This window comes from Manis javanica, chromosome 15 (assembly GCF_040802235.1).
Source record: "Manis javanica isolate MJ-LG chromosome 15, MJ_LKY, whole genome shotgun sequence".
Taxonomy (NCBI): Eukaryota; Metazoa; Chordata; class Mammalia; order Pholidota; family Manidae; genus Manis; species Manis javanica.
The window spans coordinates 33,598,097-33,621,303 of NC_133170.1; the positions used below are offsets into that span (position 1 = coordinate 33,598,097).

The 23,207-nt window shown below is 44.2% G+C and overlaps 1 protein-coding gene and 1 non-coding gene across 35 annotated transcripts in view; one reads left to right on the forward strand and one right to left on the reverse strand.

The window, feature by feature from the left end:
* MICAL3 (microtubule associated monooxygenase, calponin and LIM domain containing 3) overlaps nt 1-23,207 on the reverse strand; it is a 215,597-nt gene that overhangs the window by 112,099 nt on the left and 80,291 nt on the right. For 25 of the 34 annotated variants that reach the window (XR_012125419.1, XR_012125418.1, XR_012125420.1 and 22 more), the window contains 4 exons: nt 14,059-14,390; nt 12,306-12,513; nt 10,350-10,466; nt 9,758-9,931 (listed from right to left, as the gene is read on the reverse strand). Coding sequence is in view for 29 of the 34 variants with exons in the window: in XM_073222424.1 (XP_073078525.1) it covers nt 9,758-9,931; nt 10,350-10,466; nt 12,306-12,513; nt 14,059-14,319 (760 nt within the window). In the remaining 5 variants the exon portion in view is untranslated. Of the gene's footprint in view, nt 1-3,239; nt 3,260-9,757; nt 9,932-10,349; nt 10,467-12,305; nt 12,514-14,058; nt 14,391-19,451; nt 19,843-23,207 lie in introns of those variants that run through there. The other 9 variants (XM_073222428.1, XM_073222438.1, XM_073222441.1 and 6 more) reach the window with 5 other exon arrangements.
* LOC118971783 (U6 spliceosomal RNA) lies at nt 8,332-8,438 on the forward strand. The gene has a single exon (XR_005060438.1). It is a non-coding gene; the product is annotated as a U6 spliceosomal RNA (small nuclear RNA).

Here is a 23,207-nt window from a genome sequence, read left to right on the forward strand (position 1 = left end):
CTCCTATCTATCTAAAAATAAGGTGTTATTGGAAGGGCTCAAGATGGTAGTATGAGTAGGGTGGTGTAAATCTCCTCACAAAACCATATATATTTTTGAAAATACAACAAATACACTACTCCTAAAAGACAGACAACAAATACACTACTCAGAAGATACAGTATAACAGCCAGGCTACATCTACATCTGCAAGAACTCAGCATCTCACGAAAAGGGTAAGATACAAAACCATGATCTGGGGGGACTGGAGCACTCCCCCAACCCCAGCTCACTGGCAGAAGGAAAAGAATCAGAGTGGGGAGGGAGTGGAAGCACAGGACTGCTAAATAACCAGCCCTAGTACTCTTCACTGGGAGCACAGACACACATTGCATGGTGTGCTGGATATGGATATTACAGAAACAGAAAAGTAAAATCTGAGACAGAGACAGCAGGTGGATCCCCACAGCCGGCTCCCCTGGGAAAAAAGAAAAGTAGGAGCTTTTAAAAAGTCTTAAAGGGACAGGGGCTTAACAGCTGGACAAAATCATCCTGGCACACTCAGCCCAGTAGGCTAGGAATCTTGAGTAACTTCAGGGCCCCTGATCCCCTGGGGGGTAACACACCACTGAAGCCCCTCACGGCAAAGAGCAGCTGGCCATTAATTCTCCACTGCCAGTGCGGCAAGCAAACCAGCACACCCACGACAGCTGCAGAGCACCTGGAGAACAGCCCTGCCCAGAGTAAGCACACAGAGTCTGCTCCCAGCATGCACCTAACCAGGACAGACCCAGAGGCTGCAGCCGGCACGCAACTACCTGGCACAGACAGAGGAAGCTGGAGCAAGGTCCAGAAGGCACAACGGGGCACCGTTCTCGCAGGAGAATACAACTGGTGTGGCTGACACCCCCTGCAGTGTGCTAGGCTATCCTGAGGGCCACCCTGCCCGTGGCAGCTCAAGTGATTATCCCACAGACTGCTCACTGCATGCGGATAACCCACACAGGCAGCGGAGAAGGGCAAGGCGACCAGCAAGCAGGAAGGGACATTGTTCTTCTGGCTGACACATGCGCCACCTGTGTGCAACCACTTCTATCACCATGAAAAGGCAGAAGAACATGGTTTAGTCAAAAATCACTCAGACAACCCCAGAGAGAGGGCCTGGTGAGATAGATATAACCAACCTTCCTGAAAAAGAATTCAAAATAAAAATCATAACCATGCTGACGGACCTGCAGAGAAATATGCAAGAGTGAAGGGATGAAGTCTGGACGGAGAAAACAGAAATGAAACAATCAATAGAAGGTCTTAAAAGCAGACTGGAAGATGTGTAAGAGACTGTTAATGGAATATAAATCAGAGAAGAGGAATACAGAGAAGCTGAGGCAGACAGAGATAAAAGGATCTCTCTAGGAATCAAAGAACATTAAGAGAACTGTATGACCAATCCAAGGGGAACAATATTTGTATGATAGGGATATGAGAAGATGAGAGAGAAAAAGGGATAGAAAGTGTCTTTGAAGAAATAATTGCTGAGAACTTCCCCAAACTGGGGGAGGAAATAGTTGCTCAGACCACGGAAGCACACCGAACTCCCAACAGAAGAGACCCAAGGAGGACAACACCAAGACACATAATAATTAAAATGGCAAAGATCAAGGACAAGGACAGAGTATTAAAGGCAGCCAGAGAGAGAAAAAGGTCACCTAGAAAGGAAAATCCATCAGGCTATCATCAGACTTCTCAACAGAAACCTTACAGGCCAGAGAGAATGGCATGATATATTTAATGCAATGAAACAGAAAGGCCTTGAACCAAGGATACTGTATCCAGCACGATTATCATTTAAATTAGAAGGATGGAATAAATTCCCAGACAAGCAAAAGTTGAGGGATTTTGCCTCCCACAAACCACCTCTACTGGGTATTTTAGAGGGACTGCTCTAGATGGGAGCACTCCTAAGGCTAAATAGATGTCACCAGAGAAAATAAATTCACAGCAAAGAAAGCAGACCAACCAAATACTAAATAAAGGAAAAAATAAAATCAACTATCCAAAAAAGCAGTCAAAGGAAACACAAAAGACTACAGAATACAACACCTAACATATAAAGAATTGAGGAGGAAGAATAACAAGGGAGAGAAATAAAGAATCATAAGACTGGGGAACCCTCCTACACTGCTGGTGGGAATGTAAATTAGTTCAACCATTGTGGAAAGCAGTATGGAGGTTCCTCAAAAAACTCAAAATAGAAATACAATTGACCCATGAATTCCACTCCTAGGAATTTACCCTAAGAATACAGCAGCCCAGCTTGAAAAAAACAGATGCACCCCTATGTTTATTGCAGCACTATTTACAATAGCCAAGAAATGGAAGCAACCTAAGTGTCCATCAGTAGATGAATGGATAAGGAAGATGTGGTACATATACACAATGGAATATTATTCAGCCATAATAAGAAAACAAATCCTGCCATTTGCAACAACACAGATTTAGCTAGAGGGTATCATGCTCAGTGAAATAATCTAGATGGAGAAAGACAAGTACCAAATGATTTCACTCATCTGTGGAGAATAAGAACAAAGGAAAAACTGAAGGAACAAAACAGCAGCAGAATCACAGAACCCAAGAATGGAATAACAGGTATCAAAGGGAAAGGGACTGGGGATGGGTGGGTGGGGAGCGATAAGGGGAGGGGAAGATGAAAGGGGAGGGCTGTACAACACAGAGAAGACAAGTAGTGATTCTACAGCATTTTGCTATGCTGATGGACAGTGACTGTAAAGGGATTTATAGGGGGACCTGGTATAGGGGAGAGCCTAGTAAACATAATATTCTTCATGTAATTGTAGATTAATGATAACAAAAAAAAAAGCAAAAAAATAAAAAACAAAAAAAATTTAAAAAATTAAAAATAAATAAAAAGAAAGAAAGGGGGATTACTCCCTGATAGGATAAAACTAACTGTAAATCAACGATTAATGCATGCTTTAAATATCCTTAATTTTGATCATTTAAAAGGTGTCAGATGATCAGCTAATGGAAGTACATTTTTCTGATAATATTCCTTTCTCTTAAAAAAAAAAAAAAAAAGCAGTTCCTGTGTGGTGATCTCTAATAAGTTCTTCACAATGGTATAGGGCATATCAAAGTGTGGGCAAAGGGTCTGTTTGTGTTTATACAGAGGATCAAAGCCTAATTTGGTACCCAGAAAATGAACTAAGATACGACATGAAGAAGTTCCAACATCAACATACTCTGGAAGAGTCATTCCAGAAGATGATCATCAAAAAACATCAACAAAGATCCTGGCACTGTTGCAGTCGTAGCTGCATTCTTCCCACTGGTTCCTGGAATTGCCATTGGAATGAAGAAGAAGATATCTAAGCTGGCCTGTGCATACAATAAAATAACAAATTTGACTAGATCAATACTGTTGGAACTCAACCAAGAATTAGGAGAAGTGCAAGTTGCAGCGCTCCAAAATCTTGAGACTACAGACTATCTACTGTTACAAGAACATATGGGATGTGAACAGTTCCCAGGAATGGGTTGTTTTAATTTGTCTGATTTTTCTCAAACTATTCAAATTCAGTTAGACAATATCCATCATATCATAGATAAGTTTTCACAAATGCTTAGGGTGCCTAACTGGTTTTCTTGGTTTCACTGGAGATGGCTGGTACTTGTAGGTCTGCTTTGGTTATGTAACTGTATTCCTATTATGTTAATGTGTATGTGCAGTTTAGTTAGTAGTTTAAAACCTATACATGCTTAAGGTACTCTACAAGAAGATATGTCAAAGAAATAACCAATCTTCCCATGTTTTCTTCTGTCTGCTACTTCTATAGCTTTTTTCCTTCCTTCCTAATTACAACCCTTAAATAGAATTCGTGCCTCATATTGAATTTACTGAGTATCATAATTCCTCCAAGTGGTAAAGATACCTCAAGACAAATGCTGGGCATAAAACTCATAGGGCATAAATCTGCAAAGAAGTAAAAAGCTAACCTCTTCAAACAATATTGCTTCTCTCTCACTTACCAACTTTACATTTCCCTGTCTGGCCCCGGAAGATGACTGGTTAGCCAGAGATGGGTAAGATTCCTCAAGGGAGGAACAACCTAAGACAGGCACAGTCGCAGGGGGGCCATCAGGTAAGAAATTGGGGATCAACAGAGGTGAGACTTAGAACCTCACCCCCCGTTTTGAGAGAAATCTGCATCCGTGGATGTTTTGTTGCCCTTGTCTAGCTTGTATTAATACTTAGCTTATAGGCACACACCTGATCATCTACATTTGCTTTCTAACAGCACTAAACTATGTTTTCTACCTTTATCTTGCATCTACCTACCACCTCAGTATTTTATTAAAACAATAATAATAAGGAAGAAATGTGGGATTCACATATAAATCAAGTACAAAAATCAAACGAATATTCATATTTGACCTGATTGTTTATAGTTCATAATGCGTGATCAAAACTGAAAGTTTCTGTGACGATTGCCCTTGTACTGTTCACCATGTAAGAATTTGTACACCATGTAAGAACTTCTTTGTTGTGCTTCAAAAGATCCGAGACTGATGAGAATTAGACTTGGGGTGGTTTAGTGATTGTGCATTGAGTCCCCTGAACAGAATTTTATTGTTGTTAACTGTTAACAACCATTTGATCAATAAATATGAGAGACGCCCTCTCAAAAAAAAAAATACAAAAGAAAAAAAAGAAACAAAAGAAAGCTGAAGGAACAAAACAGCAACAAAATCACAGAACCCAAGAATGGACTAACAGTTACCAAAGGGAAAGGGGCTGGGGAAGATGGGTGGGAAGGGATGGATAAGGGCAGGGAAAAAGAAAGGGGCATTACAATTAGCATGTATAATGTAGGGCAGAGCACAGGGAGGGCTGTACAACACAGAGAAGACAATTAATGACTCTACAGCATCTCACTACGCTGATGGATAGTGACTGTAATGGGGTTTGTGGGGGGTACTTGGTGAAGGGGGGAGCCTAGTAAACATAATGTTCTTCATGTAATTGTAGATTACTGATAACAAAAAAAAAGAATCATCAGACTGTGTTTATAATAGCTTAACAAGAGAGTTAAGTTAGACGGTTAGATAGTAAAGTAGCTACCCTTGAACCTTTGGTAACCACAAATCCAAAACCTGCAATGGCAATAAGTACATATCTTTCAAAAATCACCCTAAATGTAAACTGACTGAATGCACCAATCAAAAGACACAGAGTAATAGAACAACAGCAAGACCCAGCTATATGCTGCTTACAAGAGACTCACCTTAAACCCAAAGACATACACAGACGAAAAGTGAAGGGATGGAAAAAGATATTTCAAGCAAACAATAGGGAGAAAAAAAACAGGTGTTGAAGTACTTGTATCAGACAAAACAGACTTCAAAACAAAGAAAGTAACAAGAGATAAAGAAGGACATTACATAATGATAAAGGGGTCAGTCCAACAAGAGGACATAACCATTATAAATACAGGAGCACCAGCATATCTGAAACAAATACTAACAGAATTAAAGGACAAAATAGAATGCAATGCATTCATGTAGGAGATTTCAACACAACACTCACTCCAAAGGAAAGATCAAAAGTACAGAAAATAAGTAAGGACACAGAGGCACTGAACAACACACTAGAACAGATGGACCTAACAGACATCTACAGAACTCTACACCCAAAAGCAGCAGGATACACATTCTTCTCAAGTGCACATGGAACATTTTCCAGAATAGACCACATACTAGGCCACAGAAAGAGCCTCAGTAAATTCAAAAAGATTGAAATTCTACCAACCAACTTCTCAGATCACAAAGGAATGAAACTAGAAATAAATTGTACAAAGAAAACAAAATGGCTCACAAACACATGGAGGCTTAACACCATGTTCCTAAATAATCAATGGATCAATGACCAAATTAAAACAGAGATAAGCAATATATGAAGACAAATGACAACAACAGCACAAAGTCCCAATTTCTGTGGGACACAGCAAAGGCAGTTCTAAGAGGAAAGTATATAGCAATCCAGGCCTATTTAAAGAAGGAAGAACAATCCCAAATAAATAGTCTAAATTCACAATTATTGAAACTGGAAAAAGACGAACAAATGAGGCCCAAAGTCAGCAGAAGAAGGGACATAATAAAGATCAGAGAAGAAATAAATAAAATTGAGAAGAATAAAACAATAGAAAAATCAATGAAACCAAGAGCTGGTTCTTTGAGAAAATAAACAAAATAGATAAACCCCTAGCCAGACTTATAAAAAGAAAAAGAGAATCTATACACAACAGAATCAGAAATGAGAAAGGAAAATTCATGACGGACCCCAGAGAAATACAAAGAATTATAAAAGAATACTATGAAAATCTATATGCTAACAGCTGGATAACACAGAAGAAATGGATAACTTCCTAGAAAATACAATGTTCCAAGACTGACCAAGAAAGACACAGAAAATCTAAACAGACCAATTACCAGCAACGAAATTGAAGCGGTTATGAACTGAAACCTCTGGTCCAGATGGATTCACTGCTGAATTTTATCAGACGTTTAGAGAAGACATAATATCCATTCTCTTTAAAGTTTTCCAAAAACTAGAAGAGGAGGGAATACTTCCAAACTCATTATACAAAGCCAGCATCACTTTAATACCAAAACCAGGCAAAGACACCACAAAAAAGAAAATTACAGACCAATATCCCTGATGAACATACTTGCAAAAATACTCAACAAAATATTAGCAAAACTGAATTCAAAAATACATGAAAAGGATCATACACCATGATCAAGTGGGACTCATCTCAGGGATGCAAGGATGGTACAACATTCGAAAATCCATCAACATCATCCACCACATCTACAAAAAGAAGGACAAAAACCACATGATCATATCGACAGATGCTGAAAAAGCATTAGACAAAATTCAACATCCATCCATGATAAAAACTCTCAAGAAAATGGGTATAGATGTCAAGTACCTCAACATAATAAAGGCCATATATGACAAACCCACAGCCAACATCATACTTAACAGTGAGAAGCTGAAAACTTTTCCTCTAAAATTGAGAACAAGAAAAGGATGCCCACTTTTACAGCTTTTATTCAACATAGTACTGGAGGTCCTAGCCATGGCAATCAGACAAAACAAAGAAATAAAAGGCATCCAGATTGGTAAGGAAGAAGTCAAACTGTCACTATTTGCAGATGACATGATATTGCACATGAAAAACCCTAAAGACTCTACTCCAAAACTACCAGAACTAATATTGGAATTCAGCAAAGTTGCAGGATACAAAATTAATACACAGATTTCTGTTGCTTTCCTATATATTAACGATGAGCTAGCAGAAAGAGAAATCAGGAAAATAATCCCATTCACAATGACATCAAAAAGAATAAAACACCTAGGAATAAACCTAACCAAGGAAGTGAAAGACCTATACCCTGAAAACTACAAGACACTCTTAAGAGAAATTAAAGAGGACACTAGCAAATGGAATCTCATCCCATGCTCTTGGCTAGGAAGAATTAATATTGTCAAAATGGTCATCCTGCCCAAAGCAATATACAGATTTGATGCAATCCCTATCAAAATAACAATAGCATTCTTCAACGAACTGGAACAAATAGTTCAAAAATTCATATGGAACCACCTAAGACCCCAAATAGCCAAAGTAATCCTCAGAAGGAAGAATAAAGTGGGGGGGGATCTTGCTCCCCAACTTCAAGGTCTACTACAAAGCCACAGAAATCAAGACAATTTTGTACTGGCACAAGAACAGAGCTACAGACCAGTGGAACAAAATGGAGACTCCAGACATTAACCCAAACATACAGTCAATTAATATATGATAAAGAAGCCATGGACATACAAAGGGGAAATGACAGCCTCTTCAACAGCTGGTGTTGGTAAAACTGGACAGTTACATGTAAGAGAATGAAACTGGATCATTCTCTAATGCCATACACAAAAGTAGATTCAAAATGGATCAAAGATCTGAATTTAAGCCATGAAATCATAAAACTCCTAGGAAAAAACATAGGCAAAAATCTCCTGGACATAAACATGAGCGACTTCTTCATGAACATATCTCCTTGGGCAAGGAAAACAAAAGCAAAAATGAACAAGTGTCACTATAACAAGCTGAAAAGCTTTTGTACAGCAAAGGACACTATCAATAGAACAAAAAGACATACTACAGTGTGGGAGAATATATTCATAAATGACATATACGATAAAGGGTTGACATCCAAAATATATAAAGAGCTCACACACCTCAACAAACAAAAAGCAAATAATCCAATTAAAAAATGGGCACAGCGCTTGCTTTGGCAGCACATATACTAAAATTGGAATAATACAGAGAAGATTAGCATGGCCCCTGCGCAAGGAGGACATGCAAATTTGTGAAGTGTTCCATTAAAAAAAAAAAATGGGCACAGGATCTGAACAGACACTTCTCCAAAGAAGAAATTCAAATGGCCAACATGCATATGAAATGATGCTTTCATCACTAATCATCAGAGAAATGCAAATTAAATGCACAACGAGATACCACCTCACACCAGTAAGGATGGCCACCACCCAATAGACAAACAACAACAAATGTTGGCGAGGATGTGGAGAAAAGGGGAATCGTCCTACACTGCTGGTGGGAATGTAAATTAGTTCAACCATTGTGGAAAGCAGTATGGAGGTTCCTCAAAATGCTCAAAATAGAAATACCATTTGACCCAGGAATTTCACTTCTAGGAATTTACCCTAAGAATGCAGCAGCCCAGGTTGAAAAAGACATAGACCCCTATGTTTATCACAGCACTATGTACAATGGCCAAGAAATGAAAGCAACTTAAGTGTCCATCAGTAGATGAATGGATAAAGAAGACATGGTACATATACACAATGGAATATTATTCAGCCTTAAGAAGAAAACAAATCCTACCATTTCCAACAACATGGATGGAGCTAGAGGGTATTATGCTCAGTGAAATAAGCCAGGTGGAGAAAGACAAGTTACCAAATGATTTCACTCATATGTGGAGCATAAAAACAAAGAAAAAAACTGAAGGAACAAAACAGTAGCAGACTCACAGAATCCAAGAATGGACTAACAGTTACCAAAGGGAAAGGGACTGGGGAGAATGGGTGGGAAGGGAGGGATAAGGGAAAAAAAGGGGGTATTACAATTAGCAGACATAATGTGGGCAGGGGGGGGCATAGGGAGGGCTAACACAGAGAAGACAAGTAGTGATTCTATAGCATCTTATTATGCTGATGCACAGTGACTGTAATGGGGCATGTAGGGGAGACTTGGTGATGGGGGAGTCTAGTAAACATAATGTTGCTCATGTAATTGTAGATTGATGATCCAAAAAAATAAATAAATATAAAAAATAAAAAAAGTAAAAAGTAAAAATAAAAATAAGGTGTTATTACCTACCAAAGAATAGCAATCCAAGAAAGAAGCCATTTTCCTACATACCAAGAGACAATTTGAAATCTGACTGACAAGAATATTATCCAGTATTAGGGATTCCAGTTAAAAAGAAAAAAAGAAACCATCTGCTTATTAAACTTAAATTTAATCCTGCAGTGCCAACTGCTTGAATACAGCCCACCTTCTAGTACCCTAACAAGAGTACCCTGAAGAAGTAACCTGGGACTGGTGGGCTGGGGGAGGCGGGGGCCTGGCATCTGGGCAGAATCGATGGCACACACACGCGGGTCCTGAGGAGCCTGACAAACCTGCACCCCAGCGCTGTGAAAGGGCTGCACTCCATCCTGCCATGAACCAGACAGACGGCCGTGGACCAGTACCTGCCAAGGTGTTCCGGCGCCCATCTCCTCCGATGATCACTTCAAATTCATATTCTGACACAGGATGGGTTTTGGGGTGCACCAGTGCCCGCCAACCTATCCCTGTGGACCAAAGTCAAAATGAGAGCGGTCACCCAGACCACACGCATACATCTAAGACATCTCCAAATACCCAGGCAGGCAGACTTCACAAAACCCCAAGCTCAAAACCCTAGTAGTAAAAGCTTGGGGGTATAAACCACAGGATGAAATCAGCCTGAGGAAGGCTCACAAAAAAATGTCCCCACCAGATGGTTTTCTGTAACGAACACAAGCAGCTGCAATGTCTGATATTATGTCAGAGCTTCTTCCTCAAGTCAGAAGTTCCTCAAAAGACCCAGGCTGTACAAACGGAGAAGCCCCTTATAGCCAGTTCTGAAAAACCACCATGGGTCCTGCAGCTCTTCCCACCAGACCGGGCTCATCTTTTACCACCCATCTGATGACCTCCATTCCTCCTTCATCTGTTAATCCAACTCACGTTCATTTTCTTGGTCCTCAGGAGGCTGTACAAGTCCTTGGAATTCCACATTGACATGGATTTCAATGCCTAGGATCAAGGCTACTTTTAGGAGTATCAACTGAAGCTGACGGATACCTGGGTGAACAAGAAGATAACAGTGGTCACGGCTCAGCTCCACCTGTCCGTACACAAAGCTTATCTGGATCCTCAAAGCCTCCTGTAGCAGGAGACATTTCCAAGCCATGCTCCATAGCTTCTTTCTTTTTTAAGGGTAAATGCGATTTAGTCCAGAGATGTTCTAAAGAGATACACAAGGCCACTGCCACCTCTTGGGTTTGGTGTTCCAAACTACTAAACTCTGAGACAACGTGAGTCTGGCCAACAGGAGACTCTCTTTCCCATCTTCCCTGATTCCATCAGAGCCACAATTATTTAGCAGAATCTACAATCCTGATGGGACATAGCACTTCCCACATGAAGCAAGATGTGTGCCCACATGCACTTTCCAGTCTGATACAAAGGGGTTGCACTACTCTCTAAGAGCTCACAGCATCTCTCTCATCCTTTACCTCGCTAATCCTCACATTCTCTTCCAAGTGGAGAAGGGGAGCCTCGCTCCAACCTCAGTCTCTTAACATGTCTCCATGCACCACTGGTCTACAATAAGCAAAGAGCAGTAAGACCCAAAATGACTGAAAGTCTTGCTTATCACCATTGTGAGATTTATGTGTTCATTTGCTGTCTAGTGAGTAGCTACCAGATGCCAGACCCGGCAGCAGACCAAGTATACTGACATAAAAACCTAGTTCCTGATGTAGGACCCTCTCAGCTCCAAAACAAATCCTAGCACACATAATGCAGACAAATCCATTGACTTAGTGACGCTCGGTCCTCTCCTGAGACGACCTTACCTGCAGTCAGTGACTGATCTGGTAGGAGCACATCCGGTCATCTTGGCTATTTTCCCCAGGTTACCACAACTACCACCCTGTGAGCCACACTCCTGGAGGTTCATTCATCCCATGCTAGTACACACTTAATATTTGTAGACAACTGGATTCCAAGAGGCTTTACATATTACAGCTTGACAGACAGGCAGCACTTCCTCTGCCAGAGGAACATGGCAGCTGTAGTTTATCAAACCAGTGTTTGATAAATTGGCAAAACTACTTCAAACAGTAAAAGCTTCAATAGTTGAATATATTTAAAGGACATACACATCTGGAGGAGCTCAGAATGGAAGTTCCTTGATAGGGCTTTCCTGGAATCATCAATGGTGATCAATAAACAAGACTTCAGCCTCATATTGTAGAAACTGTCTGTTCTGGATCACTTTTCAGACAGGCCACTTAAAGTCATGGAAACAAAATCCCCATCTGCATTAACTTTACTGTATAGGGTCTCAGAAAAGCAGAGGCCCAAGCTGAGCTTGGAGACAACCAGGGAATAGGAAGAGCCATCCAAACTGTAGAGCTTACGAGAATCACCTGATCGAAGGAATCCCATCTTCAACTGGCCATCCATGGCCAAACAAAGAGCCTGCTTCTTCTGTGACTGTGGTTTCTGCAGGACTGTGTCCCTAAGTATTTTGTTCCTGCTTTAGTAGAGTGTCCATCATATCACATCACAGCCAGCCACAGTCCTGTGCTTGGTCCAGTGGACTAAGAACCACCAGAGGGTCAAGGCCCAAACTGGCAGTGTTTCTGCCCCAATGCCTGGTCCAGCCACTATTTAATACCTACCTTACAAATCCTTAAGCTAGACTCCTGTCAGAGGGGATACATGTAGGTGAGTCTTAGAGGTTACAAGGACTGTATTTTGACTCCAAGCATGTTTTCTATACAATAGAAACTATTGATATCAGAACAAAATGGGCTGGAGTATAAATTCCTCAGGTAATCTGCCTGTCTCTTTCTACTGAACAAGTGGGTAGTGGGCAGGGGTGGGATTTACAGGAGCACTGGTTTTACTTACTGATATGGTCAATGGCTCCAGCACAGAACTTGCCATAGAATTTCTTGGCACCCAGACCTCGCAGATCATGGATGGTGAACGGCCAGAGATGCAAGACGTTGTTGCGGGAGAAGGCGTCTCGTTTCTCAACGACGACAACCTTGGCTCCGAGTAGGGACAAGTCGATGGCTGTGCGGAGACCACAGGGGCCAGCTCCGATGATGAGACACTGTAAAACACACTGCTCTCAGGGCAGGCAGCACCTCCTGAGAAGGCTCCTGTTTCTACAAAAGCTCCATGGTCTCATAACCATCATTCCCAAACACCCAAAAATGGACTGCCTTACTACTAAGAAACCTTCAAATCCATTTGGGTCAAAACAGAGCAATTGCAGTGGCCTGAAAGCTGGTGATACTCTGAATAGAGAAGCGTCTTAGCTTCCAGTGCTGGACATGAACCGAGCACATGTTCACCTTGTAGGTCTGCAACATTATTTAAATGGGTCATCATTCTAACAAATGATTTGAAAATCTCATCTTCACCTTTCACCAGTCGAGAGGACATTTTGGAAAGTTTCTAAGTCAAGCAGATTTCTGTCAAAGGTGACACAGATTGTTAAGTACATAGTTCAGGCAGTCTTAGAGTCCTGGAACGTGTCTACCACTCAAATGATTCCCAGGAGGCAACTTTCAAGAGCCAAAGTTTTATGTGCTGAAAAGAATTCTAAAATCACCATCTTTAGACTGTAAGTCCAGGGAAATGGTCTTAAAGATCCATATTCTAGAGACATGCTGAGGGTGAGACTGGACACTTACCTTAACTAGTTTGCACTGCATATGCAGAAGAAATACAAGATCTTTTGGCTTTGAATTCCTTTTATTCTTAATAAGATTCCAGAACTTACTCATAAAGTTATACCTTTGAATTTCTTGAATTTTGCTGTTCTCTGTCTACCCAAATGCATGTCTACCAGGGTGCGTATCCAGGTATCCACACAGAGCAAATTAAAGCTCATGAAAGGACATTAATGACATAGTCATGGAGTCATTTGCAACCTCGTTTCCCTGCTAGCTCTTTTCAAACCCCTCTCACATAAAAAGCTCAGTAGCAATGCACCAACCCTGCCCCACTTCCTCGACTTGAACACAGCTGACGAACAGCTCCCATCTTCACCCAGGCCTGCTTATTTCATGGAAACTCTATTTCTCTACATGGTGAAGAAAGAAAAAGAAATAGTTTGGTTCAGAAGGCCGTTGCTTATCAAGACAGACCTTTGAAAAGAGGTCTGAAGCCTGTGGCCAATCCCCAAGTTGGCAAGTACTACCCATACGTTATCAGCTGCTGAGTGTGGAGTGACTCTGTAAAGGTTATGTGCCAAGCACCACAAAGCCGTGCTCAGACAGGATGCTAGCAGGGCTTGGCTGCTGCTCTGCTGAGTGACCTGCATCCCCTAAGAGTGGGAGATGCAAAATAGAGACTCAGCAAAGTAAGAAAAGTTTCTACCCCACTTGACCTCAGGGTTATTCTTAAAAAGTTGAAACCCTGAATGTTCAATAGATGAATACGTGAAATAAGAGTAGGGTCTGGCATGTGAACAGTACAGTGAATGTAGGTAATGGCCCACAAAATTTCAACAAGCTACATGCCTGACTTCCTTTATAGAGCATGGCTAGACTGCCTAGTTCTCACCCCACCTACCTCACTCAATATCTTCTCTTTTCTGGTGGAACCCTCAGGTGAGTGACCCCAGACCCCAGGGCAGCCAGACCCCTACCTTGGTGTTGGTGCATGCTCTGCCCTTTCTGTAGTCTTTGTGGCTGCCCCGTTTGTCCAACTTTGCCCAGAGTGCTTTGGCTTTCCAGTAGCTAAGCTTGGATTTGAGCTTGTGATAAAAGGAGTGGTAGTCCTTGGGCTTCAGCTCCAGGTGGTCGCAGAGCTCCCGGAAGGCCCTGAGGGTTCCCTTGCAGGTAGTGGCCTGTACAAACCGGTCAAAGAGGACATGAGCTCGGTTCACCGTCTCCTTACTCTCCTCCATGCTTCCCCACTCTCAGTACCCTGGCAGCGGGGCAGTGGGATGGCTGACGATCCTAACACTGTCACATTAATCTAGCAGAAGAAAGAAAAAGGAGTGGTTAGCAAATCCATGGTTGCTAAAAACATTTTTTAGGAGACATAACGCTACCAAAGGGGAGCTAAGTGTGTCAGTCGTCAGTGCAACAAATGTACACTACACACTGTCTGTGCTCCAGGCACCGAGACACTGAGGATGGAAAGATGGGTAAACGCGTTTGCTCTCATGATCTCACAGTCTAGCGGGGAAGACAGACTCAAGCAGAGTGTGCGTGCACTAGGCACTCTGCTCACGTGCTCGCCGAGTGTCACCAGAGAGACTTGGAGGCTTTGGGAATGGGAGGAAGAGTACCTGAGTAAGAGGGAGAAGGGCCTGTTGAAGATGAATCTCTGAGGCCCGATAGCTGAGACTTTCAGAACAAGCATGAGCCCAGCAGGGAAGAAGTGTAGGACATGAGAAAGAAGTAAAACAGGAAGGCATGAGTGACTCTTGCAGAAGAGTCAAGGACACCCACCCAGGTTTCCAGCTTAGGCCACTGAGTAAGTGGTGACACCAAGCCAATGGATTAAAAACAGAAGGCCTTGTTTTGGGGATGGGGACTGGTTCCCTTTTGGACCTGTCACATTTGAGCTATCTTCATGGAAGAGCTCGCTTGGCAGTCGGGCATGAAGCTGAAGTTCAGGGGAGCACTGGGGAGTCATGAGCACATGGCGGGGAGGTGAGGTGGGGAAAGTGGTGGGATCGTGCAGTTGGAGTGCCCAGAAGAGCAGGGTTGGGATCCACCGGTTTGGAAGGGGCTGGTGGAGAAAAACGAGCTCTCTAACAAGACTGTGGGCAGAGTGCAGAGTCTGAAGAGAACCAAGGGGCAGCTCATATCAGCGTAGGCAGCACAAAGTTCAGAAAGTGTCAAAGTCAACAGGGATCTAAGGATTGAAAAAGTGCTGCCACTGAGGATACGAAGAGACAGTTCTCTAAAGAAGAAATTCAGATGGCCAACAGACACATGAAAAGATGCTCATCATCACTAACCATCAGGGAAATGCAAATCAAAACCACAATGAGATATCACCTCACACCAGTTAGGATGGCCAGCATGGAAAAGACTAAGAACAACAAATGCTGGTGAGGATGTGGAGAAAGGGGAACCCTCCTACACTGCTGGTGGGAATGTAAACTAGTTCAACCATTGTGGAAAGCAGTATGGAGGTTCCTCAAAAACTAAAAATAGAAATACCATTTGACCCGGGAATCCCACTCCTTGGAATTTACCCAAAGAATACAAGTTCTCAGACTCAAAAAGACATATGCACCCATATGTTTATTGCAGCACTATTTACAATAGCGAAGAAATGGAAGCAACCTAAGCATCCATCAGTAGATGAATGGATAAAGAAGAGGTGGTATATATACATAATGGAATACTACTCAGCCATAAGAAAGAAACAAATCCTACCATTTGCAACAACATGGATGGAGCTAGAGGGTATTATGCTCAGTGAAATAAGCCAGGCGGAGAAAGACAAGTACCAAATGATTTCACTCATATGTGGAGTATAACAACAAAGCAAAACTGAAGGAACAAAATAGCAGCAGACTCATAGACTCCAAGGGACTAGTGGTTACCAAAGGGGATGGGTGGGGGAAAGCGGGTGGGGAGGGAGGGAGAAAGGGATTGAGGGGTATTATGTTTAGTACACATGGTGTAGGGGGAGATCACGGGGAAGAGTGTAGCCCAGATAAGGCAAACAGTGAATCTGTGGCCTCTTACTACACAGATGGACAGTGACTGCATTGGGGTATGGGGGGGACTTGATAATATGGGTAAATGTAGTAACCACATTGTTTTTTCATGTGAAACCTTCATAAGAGTGTATATCAATAATACCTTAATAAAAAATTTAAAAAAAAAAAGTGCTGTCACTGTGCAAGGAACCCAGCAGGGGGAAGGTTTTATAGCCATTCCATTCTGCCCACAAACATACCTGACAATGATAATGATGACACCTCTGTCTCCCACCTCTCAAGCCTCCCACCCCCACCACGGCCATCAGATGTGATGAGAGGGGGATGGTGCTGTGTGTGCTCTGGCGGCCACTCACCCCTGCGCATCTGTGCCGTTGTCTCTCAATGTATTTGCCATTGCTACGGCACTGTTACTGGGAGGTAGGAGACTGCCAAGAGCCCAGCTAACCTTAGGAAGAGCAGAGATGAGAACCAGCAGGGCTGAACCCTCCTGCGCCAGAAGCTGGCTGCGTGACCCTTCATCTCTCACCACCTCACTGGGCCTCCATTTTCTCTGAGTGACATGAGGCAGCTAGACTGCTTGGCCTCTAAAATTCTGAGATCCTCTGAGTTGCAGCTGAGAAAATCCTCACAGTCACAGGCTCAGATGCATCCCTGGTGCCAGTCAGAACAGTCCACCTTGGGCACACCACCAGTGCTCCCCTAGTGTGACAAATAGGACTGCACTGGAGCTCTGCTTCAAAGAGGTCGTGCCCTGGAGACGGGGGAGACGGCAGGCTGCTGCTGCACCATGTCTAAGACAGGCTCACAAGCTAGCATGACCATGATTTAGTGAGCTGACCCAAGGGAAGTGGGAACCACGGAATGGCGTGTGCTGTTGGAACAGTCCTCGGGCCAGGCCCCGGGCTCCAGACTGACGTGGAAGAGGCCCGCTGTGACATAGTGAGTCATAGAAATACTTATTTGGTCACTCATAAAGCCAACTATATCTTTCCCAGATATATTTGGTCTTCATCCAGTTCCTGAGAGCACTGCAGTCTTAAAGGTGAACTGAGTGTTTTTTCATGTTAATGAGAGACTTTTGGACTCCCACCCAAGGGCAGGGGCTGGAGGCTGAATCAGTCCATTGCCAATAATTTAGACAATCATGACTATGCAGTGAAGCCCTCACGAAACCTGTGAGAATTGCTCTTTGCTCACTCTCTCTGCGGGCTCGGCTGGCCCGGATCCTGCTTCTTGGTCAGAGGGAGCTTCTGCGCTTGGGGAACTAGAACACCTCCCTCCACATGCCCCGGAGCCGGGGCCCCAGCTCCACGAGGACAGAAGCTCCTGTATTTGGGACCCTGCCCTCTGCCTCTTTTCATCTGGCTGTGAACTTGTATCCTTTAGGGTATCCTTGATTAAACTGGTAAACGTTAAGTGTTTTCCTGAGTTCTGTTAGCCACTCTAGCAAATTAATTGAACCTAAGGGGGAGGTTGTGGGAACCTCCAATCTGTAGCCGGTAGGTCAGAAGCACAGGTAATTGCCTGGGGCTTGTGACCAGCACCTGGAGCAGGGGAGGAGGGCTGTTGAGTACGACGGAGCCCTAACCCTGGGAAATCTGGTGCCTCTCCGGGCAGACAGCATCAGAAATTGAGTTGAGTTCTCCAATACCCTGCTGGTGTTCAAGAATTGCTTGGTGTACATATGTGTGGGAAGACGCCCTCCCACACACTTATACACATTGGAATTGGGTCTGGGTACCAGAATGAAGTTATACTGCTATTCCTGCTCTGTATAATATTGTTAGTGTTGCACATATATGTAAGGAAAAAATACACCATTTGTTGTCAGAGATGTTACACCTGTGCTCTATCCTGAAGCCGCTATATTGGGTAGGCCCCTTTGTGAAGCAAACAACATCCTGCTTCTCTCCGTACCTCAGCATGGGATTACAAGGTCAAACTACATCTTAAGGGAGATGTGCCTTAACTTTCACGAGAAAAGTAATAATGTAATATAAGGAACTTCCATTTCCCCCAATGTTTCCTGTGTCAACAGACATAACACTCTCTTCATGTACTGTGGAGGCCAACTCAGAGATTATAATTCTTTACCAGGAATACACTGATTCAGCTTCTCATCTCAAATATCAGTTACTCAACAACCCTTTCTGGCTCTGAATGTAAAAACTACATGCTAAAAAACAGCTTGTCCCAATATCTAAATGGCTAAGAGTCCAGCAAGAAATGGACCTAACTGAACTAATCTTCCTTAAGGTTCCCCTAAACAAAAGTTTATTCTAGGTAGCAGTAAGCAGCAAAAGAATTATTTTAAAGTTCCTAAATAGAGCCCATTCTTTTTCTTACAAGCCAAGGCTTATCTTAGAAATGGTAGTCAAAAGATGGCTTGTAAAGGGAGAAAAAAACAGGCAGAAGAAAGGGTGACAGGTAACCACCAATCAGTTGAGACAAAGGCCCAGAGTGTCGGCTCCACCAGGGCCTCTGTCCCCTGCCCCCTCTCCACAGCTTCATCCATGGCTCCAGTGGGCCCATGGCACTGTGCGGTCCTGACCCTGCACCCCCACCTGTGCTCAACCAGAGCTCCACCGGACTGGCCGTGCTCAGAGAGCTCTGAATGCACTGGTCAGATCACTCTGTCTTATGTCAAGGGAGAAAATGATTTCTCTTTGTTCCGAAACAGCTGCCACCTTCCGCTCCTTCTAGGATTAGGAGCACTTGGTACCATGGTGTTTTTGCTGAAACCAACACATTAAAGATCCTACAACATATATTTCTAAAAGCCTTTCCCCTGTCATGATGCCTGCTGTGTGCTCACACCTCCCTAAAAGAGTCTCGGGCATTCAACTTCCAAGAAGAATTCTACTTCATAGGCAAACACCCCCTTGGTGGGCTGTAGCCCACTCTTGGAAACAATATCCACTCGAAAGAGCTGCTGATCACTACAGAGAATTTCCAAATCAAACCCCACCATAGAGGAATACCTTCATTAATGACTACTGGTCCCCAATCCTTCTGCTGACATAAAACATTTCAAATTAACAGGTTTCAGCCCCAGCTCCCAGACAGCTGCAGAATACCTACTTCCAAGTGGCAGGTGAGTGTTAAGTGCCCAGTCTAAGGGATGTTGGCCTGCAGGTCACAAATGACAACAGATAAGAAGAGGTGAGTTGGTTCCTGGAACAATGCGACAGGCACCTAAGGTAAGACTATACAAGATCAATCCCCTTGGGCTGCCTCACTTTTCCTACTTTGCAAGCCAGATGACTACAGCAGGGAGGCACTCTAGAGAGCTGAAGCATTATTCCGTAGCTTTGCCGGACAAGACTGTCTCATTTAGCAAGGGGACTTACCCGGCACTCTGACGACTCTGAGAGCAGCCAGGAAGAATTGCAGAAGGGCCATTCCTGTTACTGGCCTCATTTCTGAAGATCAAACTCAGATCATGCTCCTCCTGTCTTTTCCTGGACCACCCCGGTACCACACATCCCAGTACCCTGAGAGAATGAACATTCATAATCACAGGAACTGACAGACCGGGAAACCCAGCCGGAAGGTGCCAGAAATCCTGAGGAATGAAAAGCCAAGGTATGGAAGGAAGGGGTAAGGGGTGTAAGGAGCCTGAGGAGAGCAGAGGAAAAGGAGGTGATGCCAGGTTTCCAGGGCATCAGTGCCATTTCTGCCAGCAGACAATTTCCTGCATGTTTTGTCCCGCAGCAGCTGACTGCTGACTCAGAAGCCTTCACATTCCTTGGCTGTGGAGGACAGTGTTCTGGAGAGACAGCCTACAAAGTCCACACAGGAATAGGGCTTATGTTTCTATTTACAACAAGAGCAAAAGGTCATCACTGACTCACAACCGGTTATGAGAACACCCGATCTCTAGCTCTTTGAATAGGTGGGTGGTTATTTGAGGGGTAAGAGGGAGAATTAGTTTTAAAAATAGAAAAAGAGAAACAAAACAAAGAATAAGAATTACACTCCAAGAGTATGAAAATAGAGTCAAGTTTAATATTCCCCCTAGCCACTGCACCATGAATATACCAGTACACGTGCAAATCTCTGGATCTTATAAAGGAATATAAGAGAGCTCGTCTGCCTGGCCTACAATCAGAGGTGTGACCTGTCTGAATATATCTTAGAGGCAGATATACAAGGAGGCACATTGTGGAATGTCGTTAAGAGGAAACTTAAAGAGAAAAATGCACTTTAGATTACAGAGATTTTTTTGGGCTTTGCCTCAGAAACAAGGACCAAAGTCTCCAAAGTTTAGTCTTTCTGCAACAAGGGCTGCTCAGGGCACTGTTGTCTGCATGTGGGGCCAACGAGGCCCTCGCTTTGGAGGCAATGAGCTGACCACATCAGACCATCTGGCAAGGAGATTCCTTGTCACCTCTGCTTCCCAGCACCTGTACCATTACTGGCTTCTTACCTCTCACGGCCCTCAGATAACCTGCTCTGGGTACCTAGGAAGCAAGCTCAGAGTATGTAAGGAAGACATCTTTCTCATGCATTATCCCATCCTCAGCTCTTCTCTGCCTTCCATCCTATTCAGCATCAAAATGACACTTAGCAGGATGCTGGGGAAGGGGAGCCAGCCCCTCTGTCTCTAGCCCCACCACCCCGTGGCTCTCCTCAGTCACATGGCAACACTTTGTCCTTACCAGGCTCTGTGCAAGGACATTATTGACATGGCTCTCCTCCACCAAGAGCTTCCTTCAGGCACGGACTGGGTCTCTGTAGCCAGAGCCTGACCTATAGTGGAAACTTTCTAGGGAGGTGTTATGGGGAACAGAACTCCATCAAGCAACCCTGTGGCAGCCTGGAAGTCCCATGCTGGAAGGGCCAGCCCTGGGAGAAGCAGTAGCCTTGGCCTGAGTGGCTGTGGGAGGGTGGGGAGAGCCGGGTGGATGTCCAGAGGCGGCTTCTCACATCCACCCAAGACTGGAGTCTAACAGCGCAGTGGTCAGCCTGGGCAGGGATGATACGCAAGCAAGAGCAGCCAGCAGCAATGGGCCCTTGTGGCTCTTCACAGCACCAGCACTGAGGGGCACTGCGGCAGCCCCAGTCCTGTGTTTCACCTTCTCTGACTTCATCTCTTTGCTAACAACCTGTTTCTTCAGGAAACACAAGTTAAGAACACCTATGCAATCGAGAAATGAAGAGAGTCAGACATGAGCTGAGCTCTGCCGTGTGGTCATCGCCCAAAGCAAACGTGAGAAAGTTCACATCAGAAGCAGACACCCAACAACACGGGTCTGCTGCCCACCCCAAATGACCCAGCAGGCCCAGGGTCTCAACAGTTTCCCCACCTGTAAAAGGAAAGTAACATGAAGTTTCGCAGAGATTGAGGTAATGAATGTAAAATATTGAGCAGTGCCGGGCACAAAGCAGGACCCAATAAATGGGAGTATTGTTATTTTTATCTAGTAGCCCATAATTCCCGCAACAAAGGTTATACTCAGGCTAAATAAATGGCTACTTATAAACAGAATGAGGGAGCACTGACAGTTCTGTTTTCTGAAAGGAAAATGTTTTGAGACCTTCTTTGTGCCATCACCACTCTTGACCCTCTCCATGCCATCTGTTCTAGAAGGTGTGAGCCGGCACTGGGCAGGAGGAGCAAAAGGGACAAGATCAGCAGCAGTAAGTTCCACCCAAATGTAAATGTTAAAACAAGAAAGATATAAGGACTTCCATCACTAAGGGTAAAAATAGCAAACATATTGGACAGTTAGCAGCTGTCCGGTACCCTGACCTTGTATCCCAGCCCTTATCTCATTTAATCTTCACAAGCCTGTGCGGTACAATCTATTATCTCCTTTTGCAGAAGGGAAAACTGCAGCTTAAATAAATTTAACGATCACACAGCAAGAATGCAGTGCAGCTGGGTTGTGCCTGCAAACCTACCTACTTTGGCTCCAAGGCCTTAGCCCTTATAAGACGCCACCTAAGAACAGGCCTGAGGAGACAAAGCTCATCAGGAAGTATGCTCCCAGCCCCTGGCTGCCTGAGAGCCAGACGTGCTGGCATTCAGACAGAGCACAGACAGACCCCGTCAGCAGACAACAGCTGCCCGGCCAGCAATGGATAAGCAGTTTCAAGTAAATTTAGCAGTGACACACAACACAGGATTCTTTTTCTTCTCACAATTTATCACTGCATCTGCTGCTTGGACATAGAGCCCTCTCATAATGGGAGGTGGTCTAGTTTCAGTGATCATCCCCCCTGGCTGCCAAAAGGCTCAGCAGCCAAAGCACAGCACCACCAGCCCCTCTCAGTCGGCATCTCTGTGGCCCCTCGCCCGGCTACGGCACCACCCCACCTTGGAGGCACTGGCACAAGTGCCTTCCAGTCACCTAGCGCTGCCCCATTCACTGTAGGAACTCGGAGCAGGACAGGAGGGGGCCTCCACTACCCACAGCCAAGAGAGCAGAGCTGGGCTACAAAGTGGGAACACCACCTTCCTGCCCACCCAACTGGGAGTGCTGCTGCAGCCTGGCTCCCAGGGCGTGAGGCTTACTGAGGCTGTGGCAAAACACAGAGTGAATCTTCTCCCCAAGGGTCGCTCCAGTCAACTCTGCTCACTACCCACTTCCAGGCACACACAGCAGATGCTCAGTGAAGGCGTCTAGTCACTCTGCCTGTGCACACTCAGGAAGCAGCCTGATGGTGCCATGCAGGAGGGCGTCCCACCTGTGCAATATATGGCTCAGGGGAACAGCGGAGGGCAGCCTCACTGCAGAGCTGCTGGGAAGGACGCAAGGTCCCACAAAGGCGTCGGTGGTGTTTCACCTGCCTTCGGCAGACTGTCTAGCTGACCTACTACCAACCCCCTCAAGTCACAAAATGTACCATGGTCCCAGTTGGGCAGGGTCTGGAAGACTGCCTGCCTAGCCAGCCATGCATGCCTGCACCCTCGGTGTACCATCCATGACATGAGCCACCTCAACAACAGGCAATTTTCCACCTTATAAAGTAATCTTTGCAACCTGTGGGCACCTTGAAATGGTAATTTCCCAAGACTCTATTTCTACACAGAAGGGCAAAATCATTCTGCCCATATTTTTTTTTACCCAGTGTTCCGAAATTTAACTCTTGGAGGTATC